Consider the following 21,880-nt stretch of genomic DNA (forward strand, 5'->3'; position numbering starts at 1 on the left):
CCCAGATTCCCAACACTCAGAAATTGTGTAAGATAATATATGTTCATTGTTTTAAGTTGCTAAGCTTTGGGGTAATTTCTTACACAGCAAGAGATAACTAATTCAGCAACGGATTTTTTTAAGAACAGTAAAGAAAAGATTTAATGGAACATTCCACTTTTGAAAGTAAACTTCATATACTTATTTCTGTCATATTGTTGGCATCCAGGACTCAGGCAACAGTTTTCTCTTGGACTCAGATAAGCTGTTTCATGTCATTATTTATCTACTCAAATTAAATGCCAGCAAAATCACTCTCTGTACAACACTAACTCTGTGTTGCTACTTAATCTTATGAAGGAAACCAGTTGCTCACTGTCAGCAATAGTAGTATAAACCACTGAATAATACTGATAGAAAAAGTAGAAGATGTAAGTCTGTTATACATGATCTTTAATATTGAACATACATTTCTAAAGCAAGCTTGAACTTTTTCAAGACTAAAGAACTTAAAGGCTATCAAGCAACTGAGGTGCTCCTAAAAGAGATTCTGTTTATCCAAGTTTAAGTACAAGGTCTCCAAAGCTATTAGAAATATTAACAATAGAGAAACTGGAAGGCAGGACTTACTATTGTTTTCTGGGTGTTTTAAAGAATATTACTGGACCTACATCTCAGGAAATGTTTTTGTACAATTCTAAGTCTAACCATTATAAGACTTTTTGCCTTACAAAAGGAAACGAATAGAAAATGGAAATGTTTTGGCAGGCCTTGACCTTTCTGACATTTCTTTCTTATTTCATATCACTGGCCCTTTAATGTCAATATTCCTTAGGATCCTCTTTTCATGATATATGCTCACTGAGCTACTACTATGGCTATAACTATATCTATATTACTCCTAAAACTACATTTCTAACTAAAATCACTCTTTCAAGGTCCAGATCCATATTTCCAACTGAAGACTAAAGATCTCCACATAGATGTCTGGCAAACATCTGAAATATAAACGTAGCCAAACTGAATTCATTACCTTTATTACCAACCAGCTGTGACTCCTTCAATATCCTTTGGTTAACTGTGTTATTAACTATCTGATCTCCCAAATGCTCAGTTCCATTCAGGCGCCTATTCTTACTCTTTCGATTCGTCCTTTTACTTTTAATGTATTTGTGTCTCTATATTTAAAACAGGTTTCTTGTAGATAGCATACAGTTGGGTCAAGCTTTTTTCATACAATCTGATAATCTCTACCTTTTAATTGGTGTGTTTAGACTATTTACATTTTATACTGGTATGGTTAGTTTAAATCCTACCATACCCATCTATTCTTTTGTCCCATCTATTCTTTCTTCCCCTTTTTAAAATTTTTTTCTGCCTTCTTTTGGACTAAACAAGTATTTTTTATGATTATATTTTATCTCCATAGTAGGCTTATTAGTTACAAGTCTTTGTTTTGTTTTTTCCTGGATGCCTTAGAGTTTACAACATACATCTGTAACTTACCACAGTCTATCTTCAAGTAATACTATACCTACTACACATATAGTATAAGACTTTATAAGAGTATACTTTCATTTCTTCTCTCCTGGCCTTTATGCTATTTTCATACAGTTTACATCTACATTATTTACAACCCACAAAATATATTGTTATTGTTTTCAGTTTAAACAGTTACCTTTAAAGAGGTTTTGCAATGGTCTTCATTCCAAGATGCAGATTTCCACCTGATACCATTTTCCTACTGCTGGAAAACTTAACACATGGTGCAGTGCAGGTTTTTAGTGATGAACTTTCACTTTTGTATGCCTTAGCAATCTTGAACTCTTACTCCCTGCCTTGATTTGGATATTTTATTGGCCTGAAAACTGTAAGCTAATAAATTCCCATTGTTCAAGCTGAACCGCTTCATTATATTTGCTTTAAGCAGCCTAGGAAACTAAAACATCTCCCCAGAATGATCTTTAGGCCTAATGCAATTCCTATCCAAATCTGAGCAAGGATTTTGGTAAACACAGACAGTCTTATTTTAACTTTTATGTGGGAAGACACAGGCTTTAGAATAGTTGGAACAATCCTGATAAAGAAGAATCAAGTGGGAGAAATCACTCTGTTATTAAAGATTACTACGTAGCTATAGTAATCAAGACTGTGGTTATTGCTGGTGGGAGAGACACACAGATCAGTGGAACAGAATAGAGAACCCAGAAATGGACTGATTCAAAGTACAAAAACAATTCAGTGAAAAAAAGATAGCCTATTCAACAAATGATGCCAGAACAATTGAATATCCACAGCTCCCCTCACCCCCACCAAAAATGAACTTGTACAAAAATAAATTCAAAGTGGATCATGGATTTAAATGTAATATGTGAAACAAACAAACAAACAAAAACTTTAAGAAAAACATACGGGAAAATCTTTGAGATCTAGAGTTCTTAGATTAGACTTGACACCAAATGTATAATCCATAAGAGGAAAAAATAATAAATTTGACTTCATTGAAACTGGAGTAATCTAATCAAAAGTCCCACCTACAACAGGTTCACACCCACAAGAATGGATTAACTTTTAGAACATAATTTTCTGGAGTTCATAACATTTCAAACCATCACAGTAGGAGTCCTTTTATATAGCATTCTTGAAATGATAAAATTTTAGAAATGGAAGGCTGGATTTTGTCAAATGTCTTTTCCGCACCAATTATGGTGTGGTTTTTTTTCCCTTTTTTCTATTAATCTGGTATATTACTTTAATTTTCTTATGTTGAACTATTCTTGCATACCTGGGATAAATTCCACTTGATCATGGTGGATAATTCTTTTAATGTGCTGTTGGATTGGGTTTGCTAATACTGTGTTGAGAATTTTGGCACCTATTTTCACAAGGGATACTGGTCTGCCATTTTCTTCTCTGTGATATCTTTCTCTGGCTTTGGTATGAGGGTTTTGTTGGCCTCAAAGAGTAAGATAGGGAGTGTTCCCTAATCTTCAATTGTTTTGGAAGTTTGATCAGGATTGGTGTTAATTCTTCTTGGAATGCTTGGTAAAAGTCATTGTGAAGCCAAATGGTCTGGAATTTTCTTAGAAGCTTTTTAATTACTATTCGATCTTTTTACTTGTTACTGGTCTGTTACAATCTTCTATTTCTTCTTGACTCAGTATAGTTTTTGTGTTTCTGGGACTTTGTCAATTTCACCTAGGTTTTCTAATATGTTGGTGTCTAGTTCTTCATCATATCCTCCTATAATCTTTTTATTTCTGGGCGTTGATAGTAATGTCCTTCCTCTCACTTCTGATTTTAGTTATTTGTGTCTTCTGTCACTCTTCTTAAAGGTCTGTCAATTCTATTCATCTTTTCAAAGAACCAATTTTGGGTTCATTGACTCTATTGTTTCTAATTCTTTATTTCATTTATCTCCACTCTAATCTTCGTTATTTCCTTACTTCTGCTCACTTGGGGTTTAGTGTCCTTTTCTTTTTCCAGATCCTCCACTTGTAAGGTTAGTTCCCTGATTCGTGACCACCTTTTTTAATGTAAGCATTTAGAACTATATATTTCTCTTGCAATTCTTCCTTTGCTACACCCCATAAGCTTTGGTATGTTGTCTTTCCATTTTCATTAGCCGCAGGATAATTCCTAATTCCCCTTGTGAATTCTTCCACTTTTTAAAATTCAAATTTATTGAGATCTACTCACATACCATACAAATAATCATCCACGGTGTACAATCAATTGTTCACAGTACCATTATACAGTTTTGCATTCATCACCACAATCAATTTTTGAACATTTTCATTACTACACACAAAAAAGAATAAGAATAAAAGTTATAGTAAAAAAGAACATCCAAAACACCCCATATCCCCCATCCCACACTATTATTTATTTACGTTTTGTCCTCATTTTTCTATTCATCTGTGCGCACACTGTATAAGGGAGTGGGAGACACAAATTTTTCATAATCACACGATCACACAGTGTAAGCTATATAGTTATATAATTGTCTTCAAGAATAAAGGCTACTGGGATGCAGTTGTCCAACAGTTTCAGATACTTCTGCTAGCTACTCCTATACACTAAAAACTAAAAAGGGATATCTATATAATGCATAGGAGTAAACTCCAGAATTACCTCTTGACTCTATTTGGGATCTCTCAGCCACTGAAACTTAATTTTCTTTCAATTCTCTTCCCCCTTTTGGTCCAAGACGGCTTTCAAATCCCACAATGCCAGCGCCAAGCTTATCCCCATGAGTCATGCCCCACATTGCCAGGGAGATTTACACCCCTGGGAGTCATGTCCTGTACTGGTGGTGGTGGTGGTGGGGGGGGGGCAATGAGTTTACCTGTAGAGTTGGCTTAGAGAGAGAGGCCACATCTGAGCAACAAAAGAGGTTCTCTGGGGGTGACTCTTAAGCATAATTTTAAGTAGGCTTAGACGCTCCTTTGCAGTAACAAACGTCATAAGGGTAAGTCCCAAGATTGAGGTCTTGGCCTTCTAAATTAGTAGCCCCCAATGACTGTGAGAACATCTTTAATTCCCCAGATGGGGACACTTAATATTTCCACCTTTTCCCCCAGTCACTCAGGAGGACTTTGCAAATACATTTTTATTCTCTGCCCAAATTATTCTGAGCAGGTTAGTGTGATGCCCATCATAGGGGCATCACACTAACCTGCACAAACCAACCAGATTTCACTCCCTATTCAACATTCCATTTAATTATGTTGTTTGAATAAACTGACTATACAAGTTAAATTATATAGTGTGTTACAATAAATATAGATTTTTGCACTTAATAAGCATCTCTTCCTTTGGTCTCACACAGAAGTTGAAGCTTTAAAAACACCATCACTATCGTCCTTTACCCTTTAGTCTGATTTATCTTAGTCCTAACCAAGTCCATTTCATTCATATCTCTAATTGAAGTCTGATCTTTTTCCAGACTCCTTAACATTTGCTGTATGGGGTAACACTGACACTCATAGCTGCTGGACTCTGGCTCTGAGTTCAGGTGTCACACAGATACCCAAAGTTCCAGGGACTGACCAGGTTATACACAAAGAACTCAGCATCTTCAGAATTTAGAAATAACCTTTAAACTTAGGAATAGATATAACTGCTGTAAGAACTTACAATACGGGAACCTTTACAATAAGCCTTCCCCCTATAACCTGTGCTCTCAGACTCAATTCTCAGAGTTTGCACATTATAGTCAGTTCATATTATCGAGGCATTATAATGTTTTTTCTTTCTATTTCTGGTTTATTTCACTCAACATACTGTCCTCAATGTCCATTCACCTCACAACTTCACTCCTTCATGTAGCAGCTCCATATTCCACTGTATGTATACACCACAGTTTGCCATTCCATTCATCAGTTGGTACTCTTGGCCACCTCCATCCACTGCAAATTGTGAATACTGACACCATAAACCTCATTGTGCAAATGTCCATTCATGTCCCTCTTTTCCTTCCAAGTATATACCCAGTAACTGAGTTGCAGGACCATATGGTAACCCCTTGCTTAGCTTCCTGTGGAACCACCACACTGCCCTCCAGATGGACCGCACCATTCTATTTCCCCACCAACAGTGATTAGGCACACATTTTCTTTATCCACATTTTCTCCAGCACTTGTATCATTCTGTTAATTTTTAAGATGGTTTTATTTACATACCATACATTCCATCCTAAGTAAACAATCAAGGTTCCCTGTATAGTCACGTAGTTACGCATTCACCACCACTATCTATATAAGGACATTTCCATTTCTTCCACAAAGAAAGAGGGAAAAAAAATGACAACTAAAAAGTTACAAAATAAAAAATAAAATTAAAATAAAACACAATAAAAAAAGTCAGACACCACCACCAATGCCAAGAATCCCATATCCCTCCCTTATTTCCTCCTCTTATAGACATTTAGGTTTGGTATATTGCCTTTGTTACAATTAATGGAAGCATATTACAATGTTAGTGTCAACTATAGACTCTAGTTTGTATTGGTTGTATTTTTTCTCCAATACAACCCCATTTCTAACACCTTGCAAAGCTGACATTCAGTTGTTCTCCCTCATGTAAAAACATATTTGTACTTTAACCACAATTACTGACCACTCTAGGTATCACTAAGTTATACAGTCCCAGTCTTTATCTTCTATCTTTCCTTCTGGTATTCTACATGCCCCTAACTTTCCTCTTTGAACCATACTCATAGTCATTTTTCTTCAGTGTACCTACGTTATTGTGCTGCCATCACCCAATATTGTGCTCCAAACCTCTCTCTCCTATCTGTCTCTACTGCTTCCTTAAGTATTTCCTGTAGAACAGGTATCTTGTTCACAAAATCTCAGTGTCTGTCTGAAAATATTTTAAACTCTCCCTAATTTTTGAAGTTTTGCTGGATATAGAATTCTTGGATTTCAGTTTTTCTCCTTCAGTAACTTAAATATATCATACCACTGCCTTCTTGCCTCCATGGTTTCTGCTGAGAAATCTGCATATGTTCTTATCGAGCTTCCTTTGTATATGATGGATCACTTTTCTCTTGCTGCGTTCAGAATTCTCTGTCTTTGACATTTGATAATCTGATTATTAAGTGTCTTGGAGTCAGTCTATTTGGATCTATTCTGTTTGGGGTATGCTGTACTTCTTGGATCTGCAATTTTATGTCTTTGATAAGAGATGGGAAATTTTCAGTGATTGTTTCCTCCATTATTCTTTCTGCCCCTTTTCCCCTCTCTCCTCCTTCTGGGACACCCATGACACGTACATTTGTGCACCTCCTGTTGTCATTCAATTCCCGGAGACCCTGCTCATTTTGTTCATTTGTGTGTAGGATTTCAGATGTCCTATTCTCCAGTTTATGAATCTTTTCTTCTGCCTCTTCAAATCTGCTTTGTTATGTCTCCACTGTGTTTTTCATCTCTTGTACTGTGCCTTTCATTCTCATAAGTTCTGCCAATTGTTTTTTCAAACTTTCAAGTTCTTATGTTCACCCACTGTCTTCTTTATGTCCTTTTTCTCTTTTGCCATATCTTCCCTCAACTCATTGATTTGATGTTTTTTGAATTGACTTAGGAGTTTTGTTTGATTAATAATTAGTTGTTTCAACTCCTGTACCTCAATTGATGTTTAAGTTTTTCATTTGACTGGGCCACATTTTCGTTTTTCCTAATATGATTTTTAATTTTTTGTTGTCTAAGTATCTGGTTTCCTTGATTACCCCAATCAGACTTTTCCAGACCAGACAGGCCCAGGTCTCAGGGAGAGGCTGTATTCAGTATCAGGTTTCCCCGTGGGTGAGACCCAGCAGATTGTGAGACTTTCTCGTGAGGCCACTAGACTCTGTGCTTTTCCTATCCTGCTCAGCAGGTGGTGCTTCTCAGCCCATAGCTCCCCACAGGTGTAAAGAGGTGTCGTTCTTTGAATTCTCAGCAGACCCTGTCCTGGCCAGAGGCAAAGGGTGTCAGAAGCTAAGCTTAAGTTGTTTCTGACCCCCACTCCCGAGGCCCTAGAGTCTGAATTCTCTGAGGATGGGTGGCCACATAAGCTGGGCCCTGCCCCTTTTTCTTAGAGAAGATACACCTCCCGGGGACTTCTCTTCTACACTTGAATTTCTTCTTTGTCTCTGTGACTCTGTTAACTCTACCCTTGTCTGGTCAGAGGTGGCAACCGCAAATGCCTGAGACTTTCTCTAATGAGCTACTTAGTATGAGAGAAAAAAAAAAGAGCAAAAGCCCTTTTCAGAGCCAGTCTCCAGCCCCCCAGTTTCACCAGTCGACTGGTGTTGGCACCTGGTTCTCTGTGCCCCTTTTCTTGGGATACAGCCATTTTCCAGTATTCTGAGCTAATCCATCTCCAAAAGCCTGTTTTTATTTTTTATTTTTTTTCTGTCAGCCCCACCTCCTCTCTGCCAGGAGCGACTCAGGATACTTTTCTGCTTGTTCTGGGTTTATCTGTGGTTGTAACTTGTATTCAGTAGCCCAAATTTGTTAATTAAAACCACAATGGGAGTTTGGTTGAGTCACTTTCTCTCGTTCTGGGTAACCTGCATTACTTTTTTATGCATTTGATTTTAGAATCTTTACTGGAGATCTTTATTTCTTTATGCCATTTTGATCAACTGTCCAGTGTTCTTTCCATTCAATCTGAAGAACTCCCTTTAGCATTTCTTGTAGGGCAGATCTAGAGGGAATGTTTCAGCTTAGCCTGCCATGCCAGCAGGGGATGGGTGCCAGTTCCATAGTTTTGGGAGCTTTACTTACAATTCTTATGCTGCAATCTCAGCCATTTCACCCATTCCAGGATGATGTACAATGTGTGTTCAGTTACGGATGTCCCCCAACAGTTGTTCTACACTATTCACTAGTTGTTCCTGGCTATTTACTAGTTGCTCTTGACAACTAATTAAGTTCCACACCCCTCTATGCCAACATCTTGCCCCACCTCCTATGATTTCTTCTTGACCCACTGTTCACATGTACCTTGTTTAATTTCTATATATATTTGTGAATTTCCATCCCCCCACCTGTCCCATTATTGATTTCTAAATTTATTCCATTGTGGTTGAAGATACACTGTATGAATCCAATACTGTTAAATTTACTGAGACTTGTTTTCTCACCCTAACATATGGTTTATACCGGAGAAGGATCCATGTGACTAGAGATATCAGCTGCTGTTGGGTGAAGTGTTCTATATATGTCTGTTAGGTCTAGTTGTGTTATGGTATCGTTGAAGTCTTCTATTTCCTTATTGATCTCTCTAGACTCTGTTCATTTTTGAAAGTGGTATATTGAAATCTACTACTATTAATGTAGAAACATCTATATTTCCCTTCAAATTTCTCAACATTTACTTCATTTATTTTGGGGCTCGGCCATCAGGTGCATATATATTTAAAATTATGTCTTCTTTTTGACATAATTTATCAGTATATAGTGACCCTTGAAACACTTTTGACTAAAAGACTATTTTATCTGATATTAGAATAGCTACCCCAGCTCCCTTTGGATTAACATTTGCATGGTATATTTATTTTACATCCTCTTATTTTCATCCTACTTGTGTCTTGAATTTAAGGTGAGTCTCTTGTAACCAGCACACAATTTGGTCATGCTTTTTATCCATTGTGCCAATGTCTGCCTTTTTGGAACCAGAGAGTTTAATCCATTTTACATTTAAAGTCATCACTGGTAATGCAGGACTTTCTCTTGCCATTTTACTATTTGGTCTTAGTAAGTCCTCTACTTTTTTGTCCCTCAATTCTTCCATTAATGCCTACTTTTGTATGTATTTGATTTTTTTGTAGTGCATTATTTTGAGTCCCTTCCAGGTTCCTCTCTATATATTTTTCACGGATTTTCTTTGTGGTTACCATGGGGCGTGAATTCAATCTCCTGTATCTATAACAATCACATTTGATTTGATCCCAACTTAATTTCAATACTGTTCTAGTTTGCTAATGCTGCAGAATGCAAAACACCAGAGATGGATTGGCTTTTACAAAAAGAGGGTTTATTTGGCCACACAGTTACAGTCTTAAGGCCATAAAGTGTCCAAGGTAACACATCAGTAATCGGGTACCTTCACTGGAGGATGGCCAATGGCGTCCGGAAAACTTCTGTCAGCTGGGAAGGCACGTGACTGGTGTCTGCTCCAAAGTTCTGGTTTCAAAATAGCTTTCTCCCAGGATGTTCCTCTCTAGTAAGCTTGCTCCTCTTCAAAACATCACTCACAGCTGCACTGAGTTCCTTCTGTTATGTCAGCTCATTTATATGGCTCCACTGATCAACTTAAACCCACCCTGGATGGGTGGAGCAACACCTTCATGGAAATTATCCAGTCAGGGTCATCACCCACAGCTGGGTGGGGTGCATTCCAAAGAAACACTCAAAGAATTACAATCTGATCAACCCTGATAACGTCTGCCCATACAAGATTACATCAAAGACAGTGGCATTTGGGGGACATAATACATTCAAACTGGCACAAATAGTGTATGCAAACACTATTCCTATACCCTTCTGCCCCAACTTTTTTTTGTAGTTATAAATTATATCTTCATAATTATGTCCAAAACTATAGATTTTTCATTACTTTTTTATGCATTTGATTTTAGAACCTTTACTGGAGATCTTTATTTCTTTATGCCACTTTGATCAACTGTCTAGTGTCCTTTCCATTCAATCTGAAGAACTCCCTTTAGCATTTCTTGTAGGGCAGATCTAGAGGTAATGAACTCCCTCAACTTTTGTTTATCTTGGCATGTCTTAGTCTCTCCCTCATTTTTCAAAGACAGTCTTGTTGGATATAACATTCTTGGATAGCAACTGTCTTCTTTCAGCACTTTAAATATTTTGTCCCATTGCCTTCCTGCCCCCACGGTTTCTTTGGAGAAATCAGCATTTAATCTTATTGGGGCTCTCCTGCATATAATATGTTGTTTTTCTCTTGCAGCTTTCCAAACTCTCAACTTGTCCTTGGTATTCACCAGTTTACCATTATGTGTTTGGGCATGTTTCTCTGTGTTCATTGTGTTTGGGGTTCACTGAGCTTCTTGAATGTACATATTCATGTCTTTCCAAGATTTGGGAAGTTATCTGCCATTATTTTTCTCAACATTCCTTCTATCCCTTTCTCTCGGTTTCACTTCTGGAACTCTTATAATGCATATTTTGGTACATCTGATGGTTTCCCACAGGTCTCTTAAGTTCTGGTCACCTTTTTTCATTCTTTTTTCTATTTACTCAGTGTAATTTCAATTCTCTTATATTTGAGCTTATTGATTCTTTCTTCTGTCAGCCCCAATCTGCTATTGAAACTGTCTAGGAAATTTTTCATTATTGTGTTCTTCAACTCATGTAGTTCTGTTGGTTCCTTTTAAAAATTTCGATGACTTGACTGAGATTCTCAAATTGTTCATTCATTATTTTCCTGATATTATTTAGCTCCTTCTGTGTTTTTCCTTATCTCTTGATCATAATGAAGATCTTTTGTTTTTAAAGTTTCTTTCCCAGTATGTCCAAAGTCTGGTGTTCTTCATTAATGGTTCCTGGATTTTTTCTTGTTCCTTTGAGCCATCATATCCTGTTTCTTTGACTTGTAATCTTTTGTTGCACACTGTACATTTTATTATTTTAATGTGGTCTCTCTTGTATCTAGTCCCTGAGCTGGCCATTCCTTACATTTGTTTCCACCCAGAGATTTCCTTGAGTACCTGGAGCTACTCTAGGAAAAACAAACAAAAAAACTCCTTTCATAATCTTTGCAAATTGGCTCTGCATTAGCTGGTACTCTCCTTCAGAGTTTAGCCCTGCTATCAAGAATACTAGCCCAAGGTGAACGTGAGGTGCAGCTCTCTGTCTTTTCTGGGCTTGTGTCTTGTCCTGGGTTAATGGCCTTAGAAATTTCTGTTTAAAGGAATCTGAACTTTCCCCCCTCCTGGGTGTGCTACTCTATGACTTAAAACGGGTAATCCTTTGTCCCATGTTGCTTTTAGTTATGTCTTACACTGCTTTACTTGTCCACAAACTGCTTCTGCCTGCAGTGCAAGTTCTGGAAGGGTAATCGAGAGAAGTTTCCTCATTCAGTTTTTCAGGATGCCACCTGAAAGATTGACAGACACACAGGTACCCCTTTATGTGCATGGGACACTCTGTTGCCTCTGCAACAGGCCAGATATCCAAAATGAAAGCATGGGCCAGCTCCACACTGCACTGGGAAAGGCCAGTAGGGGTGCCATGAGCTTCTGCTGCCATTAAGAACCAACTTTTGGTGTTATTTATACTCTCTGTTGTGTTTTTGTTCTCTATGTCATATATTTCTACTTTAATCCTTGTTATTTCTTTTCCTCTACTTGGTTTAGGATTGGTTTGCTGTTCATTTCCTAGCTTCTTCAGGTGATCCATTCGTTCTTTGATTTTTAGCTCTTTCTTCCTTTTTAATGTATACATTTAGTGCTATAAATTTCCCCCTCAGTACCTCTTTTGCGGCATCCCGTAAGTTTTGGTATGTTGTGTTCTCATTTTCATTCATCTCTATATATTTAACAATTTCTCTTGCTACTTTTTCTTTAATCCACTGATTGTTTAGGAGTATGTTGTCTAACCTCCAGGTATTTGTGAATTTTCTAAGTCTCTGCTGGTTATTGATTTCTAATTGTATTCCATCGTGGTCAGAGAATGTGCTTTGAGTAATTTCAATTTTTTTTTTTTTTAATTTATTGAGGCTTGTTTTATGTCCCAGCATATAATCTATTCTGGAGAAAGTTCTGTGAGCTCTAAAGAATGTGCATCCTGGTGATTTGGGATGTAATGTTCTATACATGTCTGCTAAATCTAATTCATTTATCAGATTGCTTAGGTTTTCAATTTCCTCATTGGTCTTCTGTCTGGTTGATCTATCTATAGAAGAGAGTGATATGTTGAAGTCTCCCACAATTATTGTGGAAACATCAATTGCTTCCTTTAGTTTTGCCAGTGTTTGTCTCATGTATTTTGGGGCACCTTGATTGGGTGCATAAACATTTATGATTGTTATTTCTTCTTGTTGAATTGCCCCTTTTATTAGTATATAGTGCCCTTCTTTGTCTCTCATAACATCCTTGCATTTAAAGTCTATTTTATCTGAGATTAATATTACTACTCCTGCTTTCTTTTGGCTGTAGCTTGCATGAAATATTTTTTTCCATCCTTTCACTTTCAATTTCTTTGTGGCCCTGTGTCTAAGATGAGTCTCTTGTATGCAACGTACTGATGGTTCATTTTTTTTGCTCATTCTGCCAACTTATTTTTTTTTTCTTTTTAATTTTTATTGGGCTTGTTCAGATACCATACAATTATCCAAAGATCCAAAGTGGACAATCAGTTGCCCCTGGTACCCTCATACAGCTGTGCATCTACCACCACACTTAATTTTTGTTCAATTTTTAGAAACTTTTCATTACTCCAGACAGGAAATAAAGTGAAAGATGAAAAGAAAAAAAAAAGAAAAAAAAAAGGAAACTCTAATCCTCCCATATCCCTAACCAACCCCCCTCAATTGTTGACTCATAGTGTTGGTATAGTACATTTGTTATTGTTTATGAAGGAACGTTGAAATACTACTAACTGTAGTATACAGTTTGCAAAGGTATATATTTCTTCCCTATATGCCCCTCTATTATTAACTTCTAATTGTATTGTCATACATTTGTTATGGTTCATGGAAGAGATTTCTAATATTTGTACAGTTAATCATGGACATTGCCCACCATAGGATTCAGTTTTATACATTTCCATCTTTTGACCTCCAACTTTCCTTCTAGTGACATATATGACTCTGAGCTTCCCCTTTCCACCTCATTCACGCACCACTTGGCACTGTTAGTTATTCTCACATCTTGCTACCAACACCTCTATTCATTTCCAAACATTTTAGTTCATCCTAGTTGAACATTCTGCTCATACTAAGCAACTGCTCCCCATTCTTAAGCCTCATCCTATATCTTGGTACCTTATATTTCATGTCTATGAGTTTACATATTATAATTAGTTCCTGTCAGTGAGACTTTGCAATATTTGTCCTTGTGTGTCTGGCTCATTTCACTCAGTATATTGCCCTTCAGGTTTTGTCATCAACACATTTTTTTTTAAGACGGTTTTGTTCACACACCATACATTCCATCCTAAGTAAACAATCGATGGTTTTCTGTACGGTCACATATTTATGTGTTCACCATCTTCACCACTATCTATATAACGGCATCTACATTTCTTCCACAAGGCAGGAGGGAGATTCAAACAAGGTAGAGAGGCAAAAGAAAGAGGAAAAACAAAATGACAGCTAGGAAGCAGCAAAAGGAAAAAAAAAACCTTACATCAAAGTAAAGAGTCAACACCACCAATGTCAAGTGTCTAACATGCCTCCCCTACCTCCCCCTCTTATCTGCATTTACCTTGGTATATCACCTTTGTTACATTAAAGGAAGCATAATACAATGATTCTGTTAGTTACAGTCTCTAGTTTACGTTGATTGCATCCCTCCCCCAATGCCTCCCCATTTCTAACACCTTGCAAGGTTGACATTTGCTTGTTCTCCCTCATAAAAGAACATATTTGTACATTTTATCACAATTGTTGAATACTCTAGATTTCACCAAGTTACACAATCCCAGTCTTTATCTTTCCTCCTTTCTTCTGGTGTCTCACATGCTCCCAACCTTCCTCTCTCAACCGTATTCATAGTTGTCTTTGTTAGGTGTCCTTACATTACTGTGCTATCATCTCCCAAAATTGTGTTCCAAACCACGCACTCCTGTCTTCTCTTACCACGCTGTAGCGCTCCCTTTAGTATTTCCTGTAGGGTGGGTGTCTTGTTCACAAAGTCTCTCACTGTCCGTTTGTTGGAAAATATTTTGAGCTCTCCCTCATATTTGAAGGACAGCTTTGCTGGATATAGGATTCTTGGTTGGCGGTTTTTCTCTTTCAGTATCTTAAATATATCACACCACTTCCTTCTTGCCTCCATGGCTTCTGTTGAGAGATCCACACACAGTCTTATTAAGCTTCCTTTGCATGTGATGGATTGCTTTTCTCTTGCTGCTTTCAGGATTCTCTTTGTCTTTGACATTTGATAATCTGTTTATTAGGTGTCTTGGCGTAGGCCTATTCAGATCTATTCTGTTTGGAGTATGCTGCGCTTCTTGGATCTGTAATTTTATGTCTTTCATAAGCAATGGGAAGTTTTCATTGATTATTTCCTCTATCATTGCTTCTGCCCCTTTTCCCTTCTCTTCTCCTTCTGGGACACAATGATATGTACATTCTTGTACTTTGTTTCATCCTTGAGTTCTGAGACATTGCTCATATTTTTTCATTCTTTTCTCCATCTGCTCCTTTGCATGTAGGCTTTCAGGTGTTTTGTTCTCCAGTTCCTGAGTGTTTTCTTCTGCCTCTTGAGATCTGCTGTTGTATGCTTCCATTGTGTCTTTCATCTCTTGTGTTGTGCCTTTCATTTCCATAGATTCTACTTTTTTTTTTTTGAACTTTCGATTTCTGCCTTATGTATGCCCAGTGTTTTCTTTACAGCCTCTATCTCTTTTGCAAAATATTCTCTAAACTTTTTGAATTGATTTAGCATTAGTTGTTTAAATTCCTGTACCTCAGTTGAAGTGTACGTTTGTTCCTTTGACTGGGCCATAACTTCGTTTTTCTTAGTGTAGGTTGTAGTTTTCTGTTGTCTAGGCATCTGACCTCCCAGGCCACCCCAATCAGGTTTTCCCAGACGAGAACAGGCTCAGGTCACAGAAGGAGGAAATATTCAGTATCCAGTTTCCCTGATGGCTTTTCTTAGAGGGCTGACACACCTGTGCTTTTCTGCCCAGCAAATGCACCTGTCAGCCTGTCACTGGCTGGTGTAAGAGAGGGTGTGGCCTGTGGCTCTCCTCCCCCACGCTTTGAGGTCTGGTTACAGAAAGGCAGGCCCCTCCCTTTCCTCTTGGGAAGCTATGCCCCTTCCAGAGAGGTCATCTGCATATCAGTAAGTTCTTTGTTTCTCTGACTCTGCTGATCAAAGTGTTTTGATTTTAAAATGGCTGACTGTCTTTACTGCAAAGCGCTGCAGGCTGAAAACGGCTGAGGTTTTCTCCACCAAGAGAGAAAGGCACAGAAAAGCTCCCAGGTTCACCCATCAGCCAGAGAGAGCACCTGATCCTCTGGGCTCCCTGTCCTGAGACAGATATGCCCCCCGCCTCTCCCAAGGTCAGTTGTCACTAAAAGCCTCTGTCTGCTTGTTGAGGATTCGCTGCCTGTATTGAGCAGTTAACATTAAAACCCCAGTTGGAACTGGGCTGAGAGAGTGCTGCTCTCTAGTACCGCAAGGCTTCTGTGAGGGAGGGGCTCTCGGCTCTCAGCGCGGGTCTGCAGTTCTACTTACAGATTTTATGCTGCGATTTCAGGCATTCCTCCCAATTCAGGTTGGTGGATAATGAGTGGTCAGTCACGTTTGTCTCCCTGCAGTTACTCCAGGTTATTTACTAGCTTTTTGGTTATTTATGAATTGTTCTGGGGGGGACTAACAGTCTTCCACTCATCTATGCCACCATCTTAGCTCCTCCACCCAATCTATATCTTTTGATTGGGGAGTTCAATCCATTTATATTCAACATTATTACTGTGAAGACATTTCTTGAATCAGCCATCTTAACCTCTGGTTTATTTTTGTGAGGTATATTTTTTCCCTCTCTCTTAATGTCCTTTAACATACCCATACTGCATCTCTTTAGTACTGAACCTTTCTCCATCTCTCTCTCTCTATTCTTTCTTTGTTTCTCTGTTGGTAGAGGTCCCTTTAGTATCTCCAGTAGGGCAGGTATCTCTTGTTAGCAAATTCTCTCAGCATTTGTTTGTGAAAAATTTAAGCTCTCCCTCAAATTTGAAGGAGAGCTTTGCTGGATAAAGTTCTGCTACTATTTTTAAAACATTTCCTTGATTCACCACTCGCCCTGTTACTGCAACTCTTTAGCAGTTTTCAGAATTTTGAGGAAGATGGCTCTGCCAATTTTTCGCAGTCTTTCAAAGATTCTCTGTGGGAACAGCACCCTGGAGCATCTTATGCTGCCACCTTAGTCAACTAGAAGTCTCTCTACTGTTACTTTTTTAAATGGACTCATTCTGCAGCCCCCCTCACAAACGTTCCTGGAGTCTTTTAATTCTTTTTAATTGAATCATATTTTACATTTAAATTATTGATCTAGTTGGAATTTATTTTGGCATAAAGAATTAATGTTAAGCTTTAACATAACTTTAACTGTGGCATAAATTAGCTAACGTTCTGCTTTTTCTTTTCTTTTTCAAATTACTGATCAGATGACTTACTAGCTTTTATTGAATTATCCATATTTTTCTTTACTATTTGATGTGCTACCATTATCACATGCTCAATTCTTCTAAGTCTGGGGTCTCTTTTTGGGCTTAACTTCACTCCTAATTAATCACTTCACTTTCTAAGAAATGTCAATTAAAAATGAGATACCATTATTGACCTATTAATTTAGCAAAAGTCTGATAATAACCAGGTTCTAGTGAAGGGAATAGGTATTACCAATAGGAAAACAAATTGGGAAGGGAAGATATTTTTAGAAATGAAATTGTTACATTATATACCCCACACATATATTCCTACAGGTAAACAAAGTTATAAGGACCATTAGCTGAAAATCTATTGGAATTTTTACATGAATGGTGTTAAAATTATATATTTTCCCCAGGAAAACTGCACATATTCATGTGTTCTTTTATGCCCCCTCCAATCAAATTTTGTAGTCTTTTTGTTTTCTTGTTTTCATCTAGATCCTGCACTTTTCTGTCATTAAAAATTAGCATGAAGATTAAATTAGAAGCCTAAGGACTGAAAAGGTTTCTAGAAATCTAGCTCAATACTCTCCTTTTATAAAAATACATATAGAAAAGTTAAATGATTTGCTCAGGGTCACATTAATTTCTAGCAGTACAGCTGGGATTAGAATCTAAGCCATTTAACCTCTAGTCAAACTTGTCTTTTTACTACACTTTGCTGCTTCTAAAGTAGGTTACAGATTTGTGAAAACTACAACCCACCCAGCCTTACTCAACTGGATTCTATGACTAAAGTAAGCCCTTATTCCCCAAGTCATCCACTGCATGTGATGACATAGCATCCTTGGGGGAATAGAGAAAATATTCACTCAGATAATTGTGTTGTTTATTGAGAAAGACCACATGACTAAACTAATAGGACTATATTAAAACATCATTACCAGGCATAGGTCTAGCACTCAAGACCTGAAATTTGAAACTTTTATTCAACTTTAACAGCTATTCTCCATTAGTCATCATCTCCTCAGGAGGCCCATTCCTGACTTAGTTGACTCTTACTATCATCTCTATGCTGTATAAACATTTATTGTTATACCCTGTATTGCAATTACTTCTTTGTCTGTTTTTTAATCTTAGTTGAACTCATGAATATGTTTTTAAAGTAGGACAAACTAAGTACAGTGGAAGTTCTGAAAAGGAATTGATGAGACTGGAGAAGACTGCACAGAAAAATGTGGTAAGATATTAAGAGATGGAGATGAGAGAGGGGGAAGCTGACAGGCACAGGAAAGAAGATAAGGAGCAAGGGACAAGTCAAGTGTAGGCAGAGATAAAGATGTTTAAGCAGGTTTTAAATCTTGTACCAAAATAACATTCCTACTATGTCTTAATTTCCTTTTGCCCTGTTTGGTCAAAGGTGCTATCATTCCTATCGACTTTTACTTTGCTGTAATCATTCATCACCCTTTTTCCACTCCCATCCAACCCCACAAGCTGGTTCAACCCTTTGAACTTGGGTAGATGACTCACACTCCAGTGTTAGACATTTGCAATAATGTCAGGAAGGTAAACATTCTCAAATTATATCAATAAATATATCGTGTCACTAAATTTATCTAGAATTGAACTATTTTCCTCTTAGCCTAAAAGATCTTTCTATAAAACATAAGCAAACCCCACCAACACATTTTACAGAGGTCCATTTTTCATACTGGAAAAGTTTTGGTCATTTCTAAACCTAAATGGAAAATTTATACTGGGCTTCCAGAAAATCCAAATTAGGAAAACTATGGTTTTTTTTTTTTCATTAGTGTAAATTACAAAACAAGTTTTTGCTGCATTCTAAATGAGTATGTTTAGGATAATTTTTCTTGCATTTAAAAATTTCACTGTTCTACACATCCTTCTGAAGTTGAGCAAACTTTTTTCAGTTTAAGTTTCACATTCTCTCATCCAATTTTTTGAACATCCCATATTCTCAGTATTATTTTAGATACAATTCCAATTATGGTCCTCAAAATTTTCAATGGGAGTAACTTTAAGGTTTTGTTCAATTCTTCTTTCATCTATTTTATAGAAAAGAACACAGAATTTCATTTGTGTTTTGAAAGGAGGAGTCTTTTAACGAATTATAGAGAAATAAAGGAAAGGCTTTTTTTCATTTAATCTTTATGGAATAATGAAAATTCTTGCTTTATGAGATTCTTGGCTTAAGCAAAAAACATTTATTGTATACATATTTCTTGAACAACTTGGTTAAAAATTAGAAATTCTTAAACATGAAGAATGAAAAATGACTCTTTGACTCTTAATACCTAAGAGTAAAACAACCCAATCTGGCAGTTTAAGCATTCAAAGTATTCAAAGAACCAGAATCAGATATAAAAGCAGAAAGGGACCTTTTGACAGCTCAACCCTTTCATTTTACAACCAAGGAACCAGAATCCTAGGAAGGTCAAGTGACTACCTACCAAGCCCCTCTGATTCCCTGACTGGTACTCTTTACTCAACACTTTCACACTTACCTATTTTTTAAAAAGGTTTATAAATTTATATTTTATTGCCTATGTATATAATTCTCTATTTCATTCATCAAAATCTGTATTAGCTGCTAAACAGTCTAGATTCCTTCTAGTCTGTCCACAGAGAAAAACTTTCAAAATGAAGGATCCAGATATTCACAGGAAAATCCTTCAGGACTTATTAATCACTTCATTTCTTTAGGTCAGTAGTTTCTTAACTGTTTTTAGTCACAGTCTTGTTTGCGAATCAGATAAAAAATATGGACCCAGTCCCCAGGGGTGGGGGAAACGTATACAACAGGGGCTTCAGAATTTTGAGGTCTTCAGGCGGAGATCCTTTGCACTAGAAATGTCAAACTTTAGCTAGAAGTTTTTCCATTGACATTCTGTAATTTTTCCTTTCATTATGTGAGACTATATAATCCACTTTATTTTCCTGTTTTTGTGTTTGTTTTGCCTTGTTACTAATGCGGCAGCTTCTCTTAGCCTAGATTTTTCCAACATCATTATTTGGCACACTGCCCTTCCCACCTTTCTCTTTACCCCTGAGCAATTGGCTTTTATTCTTTCACTAATGTGTTAATGGATTTATGTTTTAAGAATATCTTTTAATTTTTTGCTTTTCGCAAGTATTTACTGCATTCACAAAAAATTAATTTTTAGAATAATGAATATGAATGTTCAGAATGATTTTTTCTCATATTTAAAATTTTCAGCTGTTCCATACTTCCTTTTTTTTTTTTTTTTTTTTTTTTTTGATTTTATTTATTTATTTTTCAATAAAGTTTAAATCCTTGAGGGGTACAGCATCACACGGATTCGGTGTCCAATGGCCTTAGCAGGAAGATTGCTTCGGAATTTGGCACGAACCATGCCACTATTTCCATGAGCACGAGTTACCTTTCCCCAGATTACTCTGGTTTTGTTAGGTTTGCCACCAGGAGTCACTGTGTTGTTTTTTGCTTTGTATACATAAGCACATCTCTTGCCCAAATAAAATTCAGTTTCATCTCGGGCATAAACGCCTTCAATTTTAAGAAGAGCTGTGTGCTCCCTCTGGTTCCGAAGACCCCTTTTATAGCCAGCAAAAATGGCTTTGGACCACAACCTTCCAGACATATTTGCCGTTTTAGAAGTCCTGTTCCCAGCAAGCCTCCACAGGCTCCAAGATGGCGGAAAAAGCCATACTTCCTTTTTAAACTTTTTAAATTGATGTATAATTTGGATACAATAAAATGCTAAAATAAAATCTTAAAATGTTTAGTTCCATCAGTTTTGACACATACGTATTTTTAAAATTATAAGCTACTTTAAATTATTTTTGGAAGCAAGAAGAGTATAAATGAATAAATAATTACTTGATTCATTCATTACTTGATCTGTGACAGCCTGGCAGGGAGGAACAGGAAGAAGGTGGGATTAGAAATAAGGATGAAGATAAGACATTTTCACAATTGTATAGAAAGGCCAAGTGGGTGGCAATAAGAACCATGAAGGAACAAGATAAAAACGTATTACTCTTAAGGCCAGAAATGAACAGAATAGAAAAGAAGAAGGAAGGATGGTTGCGGAGCCCACCTCACACATTATTTGTTTAATAATTCTCTATTTCATTCATCAAAACCTGTATTAGCTGCTAATAAGCTTCCTTATTCACTCAACAAGCATTTATTATGAGCCTATTGTGAATCAAGATTGTGTAAGTCAGATACCCTGCCTCCTCAAAGTCACAGGTGTAGCAGAAATTTAGTAATGAACTCAGAAGTTGCCCAAATCCTTAAACTTCTGATAGCAAGTAACTAAATAGTCTCACACTGATTAAAAGTTATGCATCTAAACAATTTCATATCATTACTGAATTTGATAAATAAAAGATTTAGTTTATAGGCTAATTGGTTATTTACCTAACTCCCTGAAGTAATTAAATTGTGAAAAGTGATGTGAGTTGCATAATGAGAGTCAGTATATTTCAAACTGGTTATATATGTTATTTCACCCCCAACCCCGATGAACAAAAAACGACACAGGAAACAAGTTGATTCCCAGACTTAATACCCAGAAGTTACAAATCTCACATTAAAATAACAATTTTGGTTTGAGTGTATTAAATACAAAACAAAAATATAATCTAGTATTAATCCAAGTATCTATTTAAAATACCCAATTCCCCGAATTCATTTAACTCCTTTTGCAAGAAGTTACTCTTATGAAGTTACTCCATATTTTTTCAAATCTCATTTGAAAATTTCATTTTGGTTCCTTAATTAGAAGTCAAATGAAGTATCTCAAAAAATCCAGCATTTAATTATCTTCTTTTTGTTGTAACAGACAGTCCCTCTGCTACTGCTTTGCCTCAGTACCAACAACTTTCAACAAAATTCAAGTTCATTGATATGATTCATTCATCAGCAAACTTCTGAGTATTTACTAAGGATCAGGGATTGCGTTAAGAACTAGAAATACAGTAAGGAAGGATTTTTTTTTTAATAACAAAAAAACTTAATTCAGCAAATAAAAAAGAGCTTTCTGTTTTT

At 36.8% G+C, this 21,880-nt stretch overlaps 2 protein-coding genes across 2 annotated transcripts in view; both read right to left on the reverse strand.

Annotated features, from left to right (window-relative positions):
* The window catches only part of RB1 (RB transcriptional corepressor 1), a 248,164-nt gene that overhangs the window by 42,623 nt on the left and 183,661 nt on the right, over positions 1 to 21,880 (reverse strand).
* On the reverse strand, positions 20,078 to 20,540 carry LOC119506655 (60S ribosomal protein L35a). The gene has a single exon (XM_037799644.1). It carries the CDS (start codon positions 20,463 to 20,465, stop codon positions 20,133 to 20,135), a length of 333 nt encoding a protein of 110 aa, XP_037655572.1. The 5' UTR covers positions 20,466 to 20,540; the 3' UTR covers positions 20,078 to 20,132.

The sequence above is a fragment of the Choloepus didactylus genome, chromosome 12 (assembly GCF_015220235.1).
Source record: "Choloepus didactylus isolate mChoDid1 chromosome 12, mChoDid1.pri, whole genome shotgun sequence".
In the NCBI taxonomy this organism is placed as follows: domain Eukaryota; kingdom Metazoa; phylum Chordata; class Mammalia; order Pilosa; family Megalonychidae; genus Choloepus; species Choloepus didactylus.

Coding starts and splice junctions, on each gene's coding strand:
- LOC119506655 (XM_037799644.1), bottom strand. CDS start 20,465: ATGTCTGGAAGGTTGTGGTCCAAAGCCATTTTTGCTGGCTATAAAAGG.